The following is a 16,812-nucleotide window of genomic DNA, read 5'->3' as shown; positions in this document are numbered from 1 at the left end:
TTCAACCTGCTGGAAACAGCAGCCAAATACTATTTCATCATACCAAGTTATCTTGAAAAAAATAGCCACAGCTATCTTATGTCTGCTCAATAAACTTTGGTCTAAGGTTAAATCATAAATAAAGAATAGTAGCACCAGGCTATGACAACACCTGAAAGCAACCCAGAATCAAACATTCACATATGTAGTTCTGGTGTCTCACAGCTAGATACTCTTGGCAGAGTAACATGTGGATAAAAAAAATTTTAAAAACCACGCCACCGCCGCCATCATCATCATCATCATTGTTTTAATGTCCACTTCTGCTGTATGCCCACATAAAATTTGTTGTGGCAGATTTTCAACGATCAGATGCCCTTCTTGTCACCAACACTCACCTACTTCCAAGTAAGAAATTATTTCTTCATGGTTAAGCATGATTGGAAATGAAGGACATTGCTTGCATGATGGTAACACTTGCCTACAACTAGCATATGATGCCACAGCACGGAGACAGTTACACACACACACACACATATTCACCCTCACTTAAACATGGATGTTCTGTTAGAACAAATTATACTGTGGTAAATACAAAGAGAGAAACTCTCATATTGGCTTTAGGTGCAAAATGCACTCTTGTTTATATTGCTAGCAGGGAGATAAATCCCTGCTATCTCCAGAGCTGAGACCAGCAGATCACATGATTTCAACCTTCCTTGGTCTTATCGATGATGGATGCTCAACTGCTATATATCTATATATACACATGAAAAGATTCTTTCAGTCTCCATCTACCAAATTCACTCACAAAGCTTTTAGTTGGCCTAGGGCTACAGAAGATACTTGCCCAAGGTGGTAGGCAGTGAGGCAGATGCTAAACCATTCAGTTGATATGCAAACTTTCTACCACATCGCCATATCTGATGAACATAAAAAACATCAACCATTGCACGCTGGAGAGACACAGCTGCACATGTGATGTGAACTGATGACACATGCTAGGTGAAGAATGCTGTCTGCTGGCTGGGATTCTGTGTCTCACATCACCTGATCAAGCAGATTTGTGATCAGAGACATTCCAACTACAACTACCCCATCTGCTTTTCAGAAAGTATTCCTACCGCTCAGTGGTTACAGTGTCAGGCTCACAATCATGAGGTAGTGAGTTTGATTCCTGGACCAGGCTGCATGTTGTGTTCTTGAGCAAGACACTTTATTTCACATTTCTCCAGTTCACTCAACTGTAAAAATGAGTTGCGACATCACTGGTGCAAAACTGTATTGGCCTTTGCCTTTCCCTTGGATAACATTAGTGGTGTGAACAGGGGAGGTTGGTATGCATGGACAATTGCCGACCTTCTACAAACAACTTTGCCCAGGCTTGTGCCTCAGAGGGGATCTTTCTATGTGCAATGCCATGGTCATTTATGTCTGAAGGGACTCTTTACCTTATTTACCCTTCCTAGAACTACATTATCCAGTACCTCTTTTTTTTTTTATGACAATAAATTGTGAGTTGCTAGAGACCTGACTGCTAGTTCTTGTAAGTCAAGCTACCATGTAGAGGATTTTTTTCATTAGCTTGTGTGCTCACATGGAATTAAACCCTTGGCAGGAGAGGACATGGTAATGTTAGCTGCCAGGATCTGGGTTTCACAAATAAGAGCCGCTTCATTGAAAGGATCTTTATGTTGTGTTGTAAAACCATTCAACCAATGTTAGCATAACAAAACAGAGACTAAAGCTGTGATGGTGGTGGTAGTGGTGGAAGTGGCAGCAATGATGATGATGATGATGATGGTGATAATAATGACAACAATAATGATGATTGTGGTGGTGGTGGTGATGATGATGATAATGATAATGATTATGATGATGTTGATTGTCCAATAAACTTAAGCACGTAAAACTGGCATGGTACCAGTTGTCCAGCTCCTCAAACCAATGTGATTTGGCATAAGACAATGGAAATGGATTTGTAACTGGGTTTGAATTCAAACACAGAATTCACTGAACTACATTGTTGCCCTTAGTTACAACAAGTTAAGTCAGCTCCAGCCACTTGAGAGAACGTTATTTACAACGAAATGAAAAGCAAAACATAAACCTCCATCTCACCTCCGCAACCAGTCCAAGGTCTCCTTTCTCCTGGACGTCATTCTTTATTTTATCCACACTGCGTCCTAAATAAAAGAACAAGAATTAACATAAAAAGTAGCAGATATGAGTAATAATTGAAAGGAGGAGGAGGAGGACAGAGAAAACTACCACTATTACTGCTACAAGTAGAATAACAATGAATACAAAAATGTCCCCATTATTATTAGAAAATAGTCATAATTTTCTACTGAGATAATCCAAGTTAATATACAAGGCTTATAGTGTTTTAGACAATAAACTACTTATAGTGCACAATTTACTATGGTGGTGATGGTGGTGGTGGTGGTCTTTGTTGTCATCATCATCATGATCATGAAATGTCCACTTTTCCCATCTTGCATGAATCAGATGGAGTTTATTTGCAGTAAATTTTCTATGGTCAGACACTGTTCCTGTTGCCAATCCTCAACCCTTTTCAAGCAAAGTAATATTTTCCCAATTGCTAGAGATGCTCTTGCAGAATATTGTTCACAACTATCACATAACATCAAAACAAGGAACCATAAAGATACACACACACACACAAAACAGGCTTCTTTCAGTTTCTATCCACAAAATTCACTTACAAGGCTTTGGTTGGCCCAGGGTTATAGTAGAAGACAATTGCTCAAGGTATTACACCATGGGATTAAACCTAGGACCATATGGTTGGGAAGCAAAATTCTTACTATACAACCATGCTTGCATCAAAAGAGAGAATTGTAAATTAAACTTAATGGTGGTGGGAGGGGGAGGTAGACGAGGGGGAAAGGGCTAGAGGTCCACAACATTTTGCTTGGGGCATGCAGCTGGATGAATCACACCCAGTACTTGTAGTTCTTTATTTATTTATCTATTCATTTTGATTCTACCAAGATGAAAGACAACACTGACTCTAGCAGGATTTGAACACATAATCTAGAGGACAATTTCCTTTCCTGTATCTACAACAGCCTCTACTCTCCTGATCTAGCTGCATATCCACTCCACCACGTTCACCCATCCAATCTGCCTCTCTTCCTCTTCCAGTCAACTTTACTGTTTCTCACCTTCAAGACTTCACGTAAAAGACTTCCACAGTTTTTATTTTCCAGGAATGTCTGTAGTGGGGGTGGTTGCTCTGAGAGTGTAAGTGGCTAGAATAAGACTAGCCTGGGCAAAGTTCAGCAAGCTCCTATGTCTGCTGGCAACAAATGGCCTCTCGCTCAGGATGTAAGGCAGACTGTATGATGCATGTGTGTGAACTGCCATGCTACACAGCAGTGAAACATGGGCCGTGACTGCTGAGGACATGCGTAGGCTTGAAAGAAATGAAACTAGTATGATCTGCTGGATGTGTAATATCTGCGTGCATACATTGACAGAGTGTAAGTGCCCTGAGAGAACATAAGAAGCATAAAATGTGGTGTGCAAGAGAGACAACTGCATTGGTATGGTCAAGTGCTACGTATAGATGAGGATAGTTGTTTGAGGAGGTGCTACTCCCTAACTGTGGAGGGAACCTGTGGAAGAGGTAGACCCAGGAAGACATGGGATGAGGTGGTGAAGCATGACCATTGAACATTGGGCTTCATAGAGGCAGTAACAGGAAACCGAGACTTTTGGAGATATGCTGTGATTGAGAAGACTTGGCGACTAAAGTGAGATCGCAGCCATGCATGTCCGGCCCAGTTAAGAGTATCCCTGATGCGTTGGGCGATATGATATGCTTGAGAAGACCTGTTGAGTCAAGTAAAACCAATATCATAGCTGTGGTCAGTGTCCCTTGACTGGCTCCCATGCCTTGGCATGTAAAAAGCACCATCCAAATGTAGCCGACACCAGTACTCGCTGACTGGCTCCTGTGCCAGTGGCATGTAAAAAGCACAATCCAAACGTAATCGATGCCAAGTCTGCCTGACTGTTTCCTGTGCTGGTGGGACGTAAAAAACACTTACTACATTCTCGGAGTGGTTGGTGCTAGCAAAGGCATCCAACTGTAGAAACATTGCCAGATCAGATTGGAGCCTGGTGCAGCTGCTGGCTCACCAGACCTCAGTGAAACCGTCCAACCCGTGCCAGCATGAAAAACGGACGTTAAATGATGTTGATGATGAAAATCCTTAGGAATTCCTTTCTACCCATGCTTTTCCTACAAACATTCATCTATAAATGCTTAAGCTGAACATCAGCCACATTAATCTCACCAGTGTGGAAGGGCTTGTACTGGTCAATAACACCTGATGCTCCTATACCGCTAATTCATCATCATCATCATCATCTGTTAACGTCTGTTTTCCAAGCTGGCATGGGTTGGACAGTTTGACATGAGCTGGCAGGACCTGGGGCCACACCAAGTTCTATAGTCTGATTTTGGCTTGGTTTCTACAGCTTGATGCCCAGTCTGACAGCAACCACTTCACAGAGTGTACAAGATACAAGGTGCATTACCAGTGTTTTTTTTTTTTGTGGCACCAGCACTTTTAATGTGCCGCCAACACTAGTGCTTTTTTATGTGGCAGTAGCACCAGTGGTTTTTACATGGCACCAGCACCAGTGCTTTTAACATGGCACCAGTACCCATGCTTCTAACATGGAACCAACACTGGTGCTTTTTACATGGCACCAGCACCCATGCTTCTAATGTGGCACCAGCACCAGTGCTTTTAACGAGTCACTTGCACCAGTGGTTTTTAAGTGATACAAAAACTAAAAAAAAAAACACTACTTGGAAAATAGAAGCAGAACTTACCTGTGGCTTGTGCTATTGCTTTCATCAAGACCATCTCCCCAATACCAAGTTCAATTCCTTCATAGGCTGGAGCCAATTTGTTCAGACAAAGATACACACAACAGAGCAGGTCATCAGGTGACAGTAATATTACGGAACGAAAAAAGTTAGACAATATTTCAATCATTTTTAACCTGTGAAAGGAAAAAACAAGCAAAAATAATTATTATGCAAAATTTTTGTAATCCCAATTCAAACTACAAATAAATAATGTCATCAAATGCTATTGCTTAGCAAATGCTATTGCTCAGACTGGAATGGTGATTTAAAAGATTTTTTTCTAATAGGTGCAGATGGGGCCATGAGATAAAGAAATTTACTTCCCAACCACATGGTCTCAGGTTCATTCCTAATGTGCAGAACCTTGGACAAATGTCTTGTATTGTAAGCTCCAGGCCAACCAAAGTCATGTGGGTAGATTTGGTAGATGAAAACTGAAAGAATCCCACTATGTGTGCATGTACCCTTGTCTTGACATCATGTGATGGTTGTAAGCAAACATCATCGTCATACAAGTGATGTTTGTTTCCAATGTGCTGTGAAAAACACATCTGGCCATGGAGAAATATTACCTTGCTTGGCAACAGGAGAAGCTGATGAAAGGAAGAGCATCTGGCTGTAAAAAATCTGCATCAATAAACTCTGACTGACCCATGCAAGCATGGAAAAGTGGATGTTAAATAGAGCTACCATATCAAGGAGAATGAACGACGCAAATTAAAACCATGATGACAAGGGTCACCCCACCCCAACTTCCACTTATTTGTGACGTTTTCACAAGGTAAGAGGGAATGCATATGGCCAAATACAAGAGATAACAGAGCAAACAACCAAGAGGTCAGCATATTGTGATCTGTCACTATAACATTTGAGATCTGTAGATCAAAACGCATAACTCTCAAATGTGTAATTAGTATAATGTGTAATTAGTATAACAAAAGTAAATACCGATGAATGGCTTGGCCCTACAAAACCTCTGAATGAAGGATTGATGGTATATCTCAGGATGCTTTTCCTAATGGGAGCTGCACAATTTCCAAGTTACAGAGGCTAATTGAAGTATAAATTCAGCTCTAAGACAGGAAGCCAATACTCAGGAAATGACAGCTTGTAAATAAATGAGTAAACATCTATGTGTAATCAACTTAACTGTATTCAACCTATCTGGCCAGGTGAAAGCAACATGACAAAAGATGAAAATCAATAAGAGGTAAAATCTACATTCATAATATACACCTATAATCGTTATATCATTAATAAATTTCAGCCAAATTCATGCAATTGTTATATATTTTTATGTTTTTCACACTCCAGGGTGTCCACAAAGTTTGGGTACATAGGGATTAACACATATTTTAAGAAATTATAATTTCTCACATTTAATTGTTTATGTTATGATTTTATTTACTCCATGTACCCACATGGGAATTAACACATACTTTAAGAAATTATTATTTCTTATATTTAATTGTTTATGTTATGATTTTATTTACTCCATGTACCCAGACTTTGTGGACACCCTGTAGATTAACTGTATTTCATTCATCTTAAGTTTTTAACAGAATTGGCAGACTTATACAGAGAAAGTGCCACAGGAGATTAAGAGTTAAATGTGGTAACTCACTTCACTATTGCATAACAATGCAGATGATATATCTGAGTAACTTGTTTGAGTAAATTATTCCCTAAATTAGAAAAGTTCATTCACAAGATTCAAGTACTGAAACTTTATGAGAATCATTTTCTGATTTGCCTACAGAGTGAAGCACATATGTTTATTAAAAAAGATGATTCTAAAATTTTAAGGGCTAATAAAGTTATGCATGTTCATTGAATTAGTAACCACTCTTCACAACATACACCTATTTTACATACATTTCACATCATTTTGCTTTACCTAACTTTCATATATAGGAGGGAGCCATTCTGAATTTACTGTTGACAGATAGTTGCTGATGCTGGCACTCTGTCGAGGGTTCCGGTTGATCCGATCAACGGAACAGCCTGCTCGTGAAATTAACGTGCAAGTGGCTGAGCACTCCACAGACACGTGTACCCTCAACGTAGTTCTCGGGGATATTCAGCGTGACACAGTGTGACAAGACTGACCCTTTGAATTACAGGCACAACAGAAACACGAAGTAAGGGTGAGAGAAAGTTGTGGTGAAAGAGTACAGCAGGGTTCGCCACCATACCCTGCCAGAGCCTCGTGGAGCTTTAGGTGTTTTCGCTCAATAAAAACTCACAACGCCCGGACTGGGAATCAGAACTGCGATCCTATGACCACGAGTCTGCTGCCCTAACCACTGCGCCTCCACGTTGACAGAGAAGTGAGGAAAACAGCCATCGTTATAAATAAAATTCTCAGCTCCAAACTTATTCCATCCTAACTTATTGAGGTAAAAAAAATAATGTAAAAGTACAACAACAATTATAATAATTATAAAAGTAACCAGTCAGTATAGACATATTAATAGAGAAACTTTCTTACCTTGCAGATACACTTTCAATTTCTTCAAATGTTTTTGCCAGAGCCAAATAAGGGACCCTAAAAACGATTAAGAAATTTCGTGAAATTATAATCATTCTGAAGTGGGGGCACGTGGCTTAATAAGATTGTAGTTTTCATTCCTGGACTGAGCAATTCATTGTGTTCCTGAACAACAAACTTCATTTCACATTACTCCAGTCCACTCAGCTTGTACAAATGAGTAATCCTGTAAAAAAACCAGGCTTCTGGCTCTATACTCCTTACAGAGTAACATGGACTAATCATAAGCATTCTGAGAAAAACTGAGAGAGCTTGTTGCTTAACCCTTTAGCATTCAAACAGGCTATATCAGGCCCCAAATATTCTGCATGTTTAATGCTCAAGCTAGCCAGATCAGACCTCTTACTCTTACCTAACAATGCCAGTCTAAAAATAAACAATCACATTATATTAATCTTGAAGCTACAAGATAACATAGCATCACTTCAAAACAATATGAATAAATAAACATTACATTTGATAGAGTAATCTGGATGCTAAAGCGTTAAGCTAAAAGATTCAGCTTGATGTATGTAGTCCAAATATATAATGACAAAGGACCTACATTTATATTTGTAGCAAACAACATGACCATGTGGTAAGAAGTTTGCTTCCCAAACACATTCATTTCAGGTTTAGTCCCATGGCAAGCTACCTTAGGTAAGTATCTTCCACTAAAGTTTCAGGCCAAAACAAAGCCTTACAAGCGGATTTGCTTAATGGAACTTTAAGAAACCTTAAATATTGGTGTCATGCAACTAGCAGCCATTACACTCTCAGTGGTTGATGTTAGGAAGGGCATCCAGCTGTAGAAACCGTGCCAAATCAGACTGGAGTCTGGTGCAGCCCCTCAGATTACCAACCCTGGTCAAACCATTCAACCCATGCCAGCATGGACAACATATCTTAAATGATGATGATGATGATGATGATGATGAACTTATAATACTTTCATGAAATAAACAAAGACAAAGTTGTTATTTTAGTCACAGTGAAGATAAATCAGGTGGCTTTGTTGAATTAATGAGGTTCAGTTGTCTTGGAGATGCTTTTTGCACATAATATAAAATGCAACATTTTTAGAGATATTAACCTGTCAAAATAAATTGATTATACACAATAACATTGAATAAAAAGTGATCTGATGTGGTGCTTTAATACTTCTGTCGACATATTTCCGCTAAAATCCACTGCTTGTGTTTCAATTAATTTTGAAAATAATGACAACTTTAGTAAAATAATTTTGCCTTTATTAAACTGGTATTTGGAAGAAATAGACATAAGATTTTGATGAAAGCTTCTAACTTAGATCACTTTAACCCTTTTGTTGCCATATTGCCAATGAAATATATTATCTTTGTTTAACTTAATTTTGGAAGTATTGAAGAATTTAAATAAAATAACTGTCATTATTAAACAGGTATTTCAAACATAAAGATGGTATTTTGATGGAAGGTTTTAATACTTTAGAGTAAGAAATTTCTATCATAAAACTAGGGATAGGCTTCATGCTAGTTGGTATCGAAAGGGTTAAAACAGGGAATTATCATCATAAATCTAGGGGGTAGTCTCAGGCTAGACAGTATCAAAAGGAGTAAGCTAGCAAAGCAAACAAAACACAAAAAGCCTTGGAGAATGTCAAATATTTGCCAAAGTAAATCATTAATTCTCTCATATTCTATAGTTTCATAATGTTTTTAATGGGTAGCCTATTTCAGAATGTATCAAGGACAATTCTAAGTTCATAAGGAAAACTGCATCTGTACCAAATTCTTCACAGAACTGAGAGAAATGAGGGAATGTAACACAGATTTTAGGACTGTTTCAATTTGAATAGAAAGCAAATGGCTTGATGGCTTCCCTATCTAGGTTGAAATTATGTTGGGCTAACCTTTCAATTCTCAAACTTTGGAGTGGTAACATATCTGAATGAATGTAAGGCAAAAATTAGAATGTGTGATTGAATTAATTGGTACTATGTAGGGAAAAACACATTCAGATATAAACATAATTCTCTCATATTACTATACATGCATCTGCACATGTGTGCATATATGCAGGTGTGTGTATGTGTATATGTAAATGAGTGCACAAGTGTGTTTTTGTGGATGTAATCAAGCATCACTAAAGTAATGTATAAACTGAATCAAACACACACTACACACATTTATGTATGTTATTAAAAATATATTATTCAATTATATAAGTGAATATAGACACATACATAAACATGTCCATATTCAATTGGTTATTTGCAAACACACACACACACACACACACATGCAAAATGTTTCTATAGTTGTAATGCATTTGTATGGCTACAAGAATGTAAGTATCTACATACATGCACATATATACACAATGGGTAGTTTTCAAACATCAACCAAATACACTTCCAAAAGAATCAGACACACAATGTTATTCATACAATAGACATCATTAAATTACAACAGTAAAGAACTGTCAGGTGTTTACGATTTGTAAAGGTCTGTTTGCACACAGATAAATGTTATGGTGAAAAGGAATTGGAAACAATGCAACTATCTTATAGAAAATAAATGAGCTGACTAGTTAGTATAGTTTTGCAATGTGAGTCAACAGATAACCAGAAGCAGATTTGTCTGTGTGAAAACTTTTGAAAACAGGAAGGAAAAGAGGCCAAAAACAAAGTGTTATACAATCGGAACCATAGAAGCCTGAAGATATATTCTTGGTAAGACATCATCAATATCACACAGCATCAACTGAGGAAAACCAGAAAGAGCAATGAGAATGAAAAGCAAGTAATAAATATCATCAGAAGATAAATATTTAGTTGTGAGGAATAATGTACTGAACTCTCACAATCAACCTTCAGTGGAATAACTATCTTGTTAACTGTCTGGTATTTGTGAAATGTAAAGAGAAATTCTGGCGATGATGGTAATGATAAATACTGGCTATGACCAAAATCAAGAACAACTTTGAATATATACTATAAGGTTACCAGTTCAAACAGCTTTTTTTTTTTAAAATCTTTTACATTAGTAACAAATTGCACCTGTAGTCTTTTCAGTCTACCACAGACAGGAGTAGACGGAGGTAGCAAAATACAGATTAATTATTATCATCGTTATCCTCCTCATCATCATTTAATGTCCACCTTTCTATGCTTGCATGGGTCAGAGTTTTATTTGGTAGACATTTATTCCCCAATCATATACATAATGAGTACACATTAACCCTTTAGCATTAAAACTGGCCATATCCAGCCCAAACATTCAATCTATTTTATGTTCAAACCAGCCAGACCTGGCCTTTCACACCTACTCCAGAACTCAGAATTCTAAAAATAAGTAATGTGTGATTAATTCAAAACAATGTGAACAAATAAGCAGAACATTTGACGTTAAAGGGTTAACCTTTTAGCATTAATATCACTCTGTCAAATGTAATGCTTATTTATTCACATTCTTTTGGATTAATCATACTTTATTTCATAGCTTCAAAATTTTGATGATGTGATTATATTTTTAGAATAACATTGTAGAATAGGTGTGAGAGGCTAGATCTGGCTAGTTTTAACATAAAACTGGTACAATATTTAAGCCAGATATGGCCGGTTTAAATGCTAAATGGTTAAGTGATACAATGATACAAGCAATAAGGCTACTTACTTTGCTTTTGGGGCCCAACAGGCTGATTTGATGGGATCATATTTACTGTCAGCTGGATTGTATTTCTTGTCCTCTACAGGTTTCACTTCACCATTGCTGCAAGTGAGAGAATTTTAAAGCTAAATTAGATAAAAGGAATTGAGACATATATTGTTATATTTCAGGACAGACATTTATATATATTTTTTTCTTCCCAAATAAGTACAAGCACTATATATTCGTTCTTCACTTCAGATTTATTATCATTCTTATTTTATTGTTCTTTGTCTGAAAATCTTTTGTCACACATTCTATGACCTCCTCAATGACTCTCCATCCTATGTTTCCTCTCCTGTTGTTTATTCCATTCTGTCTTAAACTAGAGAATGGGCTAAACAGAACAGGAGGAGACACATGCAATGGAGAGTCACTGAAGAGGTCACAGGATATGTGACAAAAGATTTTCAAGCAAAGAACAATAAAATAAGAACAATAATAAATCTGAAATGAAGAAATAATATATAGTGCGAGCACTTATTTGGCAAAAAAAAACAAAAAAAAACAAATGACCATCCCCATCAGGAATCTTGAAAAACATAATAATAGTCAAAATATCAATTGATAGATGTCATCAAAGTTTGTCTTCTAAGAATGGTGAATCAGGTGGTAGGTCTAACACATCACTACCACTGCCACCAGTAATACCATCTGACCTTTCAGTGACTTCTTCAATACAAACATTCAAACTGGGCCTCTGACAAAACCTGTATGTATTTATGCAACCTATTAGAAATGGCAGTCAAATTTTCATAAAACTACACCCTTCCATCTTAAAAACATATGAACACATTGGATAATGTGGGCCTAGAAGCACTCTTTGAGAGTAAAATAAGATGATCATGTCTGGAACACCTTTGATCACAGGTCAACTCAATGAGGGCTGACCTGGGGTTAAATGACAACTAGGCCACCTTTAATGTGTTAATAACATATTGATTTCGAATTTGGCACAAAGCTAGCAAATTTGGGGAAGGGTATAAGTTGAATAAGAGATTTCCCAGCAGTAGCCTACAACCAAGATATGACAGGGACTTGAATCTATGGCTATGCTTTAAGAAAAGCTATGTAGCTTTACAGTCCTGCTTATTGTTTACATAATTAATTTTATCAGGTAGTTCAGTGGTACAACTAACAAAAAGGGTTACAAGTTCAATGCAGTGGGACTGAACCAGAAAACATGTGGTTGGGAATTGAACTTCTTAACCACACAGCCATGCCTGGTTATATATCCCCACAAAAAAAGGTATGTATAATTGATATGTAATTATATCTCCTGACAACAGAAACAAGCCATGTGCCTGATAAGAATATTATTTTTACAAAAATAGATAAATTTATGTCATTCTAAAACATCCAAAATAATAAAAACCAAATTATGGCACCATACAGAACACTATACAGAATATTCTTCCAATAAACAATGACAAAACAATGATTCATCAAACATTAATGAGTACTGTAAACCTAACATTAAACACTCATCATTGGACCATGGAATATTATTTTTAATAAAATTACTCTTAATACAGTTAGAGATTTAATCTTAAGGAAATAGAAATAAAAGAATTTTAAAGCAGCAAAACCATACACACAAAATATAAAAGGAAAATCAAAAGGTTTTTCGAATATTACAATTTTGAATCATTCAGCTAAATTATTATATCACATTTGATCTCTCTCTCTCTCTCTCTCCCTTTCTTTTGTTTTTTCTTTACAAGAATGAATGCCCCACCAGCCTTACCAACAACAACAAAAAAAGGACATATTACATGCTTTGAAATTGAATGATTTTAATATATATGGAGGTAAAAATGATTATGGAAAATACAAATGATGAAAGAAAGGAAAAAAATGTATTCAAAATGATGCAAATGTACAGACAGAATGCATGTAATACATATGCAGACAAGCCAATGTGCATTCTCACTAAGGCATCTGGTGAAAATAAATAAATAAAAACTTAACCGACTCTATCAATTGTATTATATTTTTCTTGCTCTGTTTTTCTTTTTAAAAACTAACTGAATAAAAAATTCTATGAGCCTTAATAACTGCTGACGTAGGCTTGATGGAATTGGTGAAAAACCAAAAGAAAATAACTGACTTTTGAGTCATGCGTTTAGTATCGACGGTCAGTTGAAATGAGAATCTGTTTCGCAATAACATATCAAGAAATACAGACAAACACAGAGAGGAGTATATAAAATAATAATGGTTTTGCACACTGGCATGAAATCAAACGTTTATAGAGATGGGACAGAGTAAAGTTGGGTAGAGCCAATTGAAATGATTTCCAATATGCAAAAGGAATATAATATTTGTTGTTGCTTAACCACAGGGCAGGCCTGATAAAGCAGGCCTATGTTTTACCCTTTTTTTTTCACCATATTTCTCTCAAACTACACAGCTTTTGTTTCAATTAATTTTCAAAAATAATGAAGAATTTAATAAATTAACTTTGTCATTATTAAGTAGATGTTTGAGACAAATAACAAAATTTTGACAGAAGGTTTTAATTTAGGTCACTTTAACCCTTTAGCATTTAAGGTGACCATATCCAACCAAAATATTTTACCTGTTTTATGTTCAAACTGGCTAGATCCAGCCTCTCACACCAATCCTACAATATCATTCTAAAAATTAACAGTTACCTCATCAAAATCTCAAAGCTACAAATTGATGCATGATTAATTGAAAATGTAAATAACAGAATCATGTGAATGCTAAAGGGTTAAAATATGAAGTTGGTATCATAGAACCAGGGATAATTCCAGGGAATTTGATATCAAAAGGGTTAAAGACATTTTTGTCATGACCATCCCTTCTTATTCTTAAGGACAGGGGATCTAGAACTACGTTATGCAATGTGTCTTTCATTTTCCATGATGAAGCATCACCTTCCAACGTTGGGCTTCACAGAGGCAATGACGAAAGACTGAGACCTCTGGAGAGATGCTGTGATTGAGAAGACCCGGCAAATAAAGTGAGTTCACGGCTGTATCCTACACCAGTTTCACATAACCAGCCCCAGCCCATTCAAAAGTACCTTGGATTGTAGGGCAACATGCTGTGCTTGAGGAGATCTATTGAGTCAAGTACATCAACATCAAAATGAAAATCAAATGGAAATTGTAGTTGTGATCCCTGTGCCAGTGGCATGTAAAAAGCACCATCCAAACATGGCCAATGCTGGCTTCCGTGCTGGTGGCACATAAAAAGCACCAATCATTCGTGGGCATTGCCAGCCTCCTCTGGCCCCTGTGCTGGTGGCACGTAAAAAGCACCCACTACACTCATGGAGTGGTTGGCATGAAGAAGGGCACCCAGCTGTAGAAACACTGCCAGATCAGACTGGAGCCTGGTGCAGCCTTCTGGCCTCCCAGACCCCATCCAACCCATGCTAGCATGGAAAACGGACATTAAACAATGATGATGATGAGTAGAGATTTGACTACTATCTCTAGTAAGTCAAGCAACCATATAGAGCATCTCCACCACACACATTTCACTTGACTGATATATACTTAACTGACTGCAGAAGGATGAAAAAAAAAAGAACTTCAATGGAATTAGAACTCAAATATACAGAGACAACATTAATTACCTCAAGGCATTTCTTTTGTCTTGTTCACCATCACCCTACCAAACGGTGACAATGATTTTTCAATTTAAAGTGGAAGAACAGGAGTTAAATAATTATTAGAAGCAGCAGCAGCAGCAGCAATAGCAGCATCAACATCATCATCATCGTCATCAACAGCAATGCTGCAGCTACTATATTGTTGTGATGACCATCATCACCACCACCACCACCATTATCATCATCATCATCACTAATTGCTTTATAACATCAACTTGGATTTAGAAAGACAGGAACAGAGATCAACAAAAACATCGAAGCAATCTTCAGTTGTGTGCACAACAAGCACACTGCCATGAAGAGTTTCAATGCCAAGATGTTACAAGCAAATCTGGAGAGAGAGCTGACATGCTGTTTCCTCTCAGTCTCTCACTCTATTTCACACTCATACTCATACATTTTCTTCTATCACCCTCTTAGTAACAACTCTTTTTTTTTTTCAATTCAATCGCTTACATTTGCCTGGAAACAATAGAAGTAAAATAAAGTCGAGAGAACTCGACAATCTTTTTCTTTCTCTCTTTCTCTGGTGCCATAACAATATACACTCAGTAGACTTTATCAAGTGGTTGGTGTGAGGCAGGGCATCCAGTTATAGATGCTATACCAGAATTAAATGCATGAAGGAGATGTAGAGTTCCAATTCATGTTTAGAACTAACTTTAAATAAGAGCTAACTCTAAATAAGAACACACATCCAAGCAGGGAAAGTAAACATGATACTACATATGTATGTGTGTAAAGTAAAGAAAAGGATCCCCTTCAGTCATGAATGGCCATGGGATTGCCCGTAGAAAGTTCCCCTCCAAGGCACAAGTCCAGGCAAGGTTGTTTATGGAAGACCAGCAGTCACCCCTCTCCATGCCACCAATGTTATCCAAAGGAAAGGCAAAAGCTTGGCACCAGTGACATCGTAACTCATTTCTACAGCTGAGTGAACTGAAGCAATGTGAAGTAAAGTGTATTGCTCAAGAGCACAACACAGCCAAGGCTGGGAATCAAACTCACTACCTTGTGATTGTGAGCTTGATACTCTAACCACTGAGCCATGTGTGTATATATGTATATAACATATATGTATGTATATGTGTGTGTGTGTGTGTGTGTGTGTGTGTGTGTGTGTGAGGGGGGGAACAGAGAGAGCTTTCAATTGTGTCTATAAGTGTGTGTAGTTGGGTGTAATACTGTCTGAATGCTAGGGAACTGGCAATGTGCATGAAACTGAGGAGTGACAGAGTGAATTATAAATTGGTACTTGATATAAACTCTACACCATACATTGAGTACTCCTCTTTTTTTTTTCTGAAAATTATGTTAAGGGTCTGTGGAATAGTCAGCCACTTACATTTACACATCAATTCAAGAGCAGGTAATTCAGTTGATCGAACAATTGAATCCTCATTGTTGAATGATGGAAATCCTCCACCACTATATATATATATATATATATATATATATATATATATGACATTTAAATAAAACACTAGTTGATATTCAGCAGAAGCAACAGAGTGACTCAAGGGCTGAGAGTTTTGTGTGTTCGCACTTAAGCTAGTTACACCAATTATATATCATTTAACTGAGTTGCTAGTCCATTATAGCTATTAACATAAATACACCTGTAGGATGTATATATGTATGTGTGTGTGGGTGTGCGATACATGGAGTTCTTTTAAAAGAACAATATTTAAATGAGAAGTGAAATTACTTAACTCTTCAATGCGAAAACTAAAGCAGAAATCTCGATTTAATTAGGATATACAGTGTTTTAACGTGTATAAGGAACTCTCGTGTATAAAGAACCCCCTAATTTTGGGGGCTTACAATTTGGGAAAAAGGTTTTGTAAGGGATTTAATAATATCCATGCATTTTTAACCTAATTTTTGGCACAAAAAAAGGGGTTCCTTATACACGTTAAAATACCCTAATAACATTTTAAAGCTGTAAAAGCTGAGTTCCTTTCTTTCGAAATTCGCAATGAACTAATTGTTGAGAGAGAGAGGGAGGGAGAGAGAGAGAGAGAAAGAGAAAGAGAGAGAAAGAGAGAGAGAGAGA

The 16,812-nt window shown here is 37.1% G+C and overlaps 1 protein-coding gene across 1 annotated transcript in view; it reads right to left on the bottom strand.

Moving 5' to 3' along the window:
- The window catches only part of LOC106867431 (DNA ligase 1), a 125,388-nt gene that overhangs the window by 33,602 nt on the left and 74,974 nt on the right, over positions 1-16,812 (bottom strand). The window contains exons 9-12 of the mRNA XM_014912306.2: positions 11,078-11,173; positions 7,383-7,439; positions 4,853-5,025; positions 2,101-2,165 (exon numbers count right to left, since the gene is read on the bottom strand). Coding sequence (XP_014767792.1) covers positions 2,101-2,165; positions 4,853-5,025; positions 7,383-7,439; positions 11,078-11,173 — 391 coding nt within the window. The remainder of the gene's footprint in view (positions 1-2,100; positions 2,166-4,852; positions 5,026-7,382; positions 7,440-11,077; positions 11,174-16,812) is intronic.

This window comes from Octopus bimaculoides, chromosome 1 (assembly GCF_001194135.2).
Source record: "Octopus bimaculoides isolate UCB-OBI-ISO-001 chromosome 1, ASM119413v2, whole genome shotgun sequence".
NCBI classification, from domain to species: Eukaryota; Metazoa; Mollusca; class Cephalopoda; order Octopoda; family Octopodidae; genus Octopus; species Octopus bimaculoides.
The sequence above is the reverse complement of the archived record's forward strand: the minus strand, read 5'-3'. Positions and strand labels throughout refer to the sequence as shown.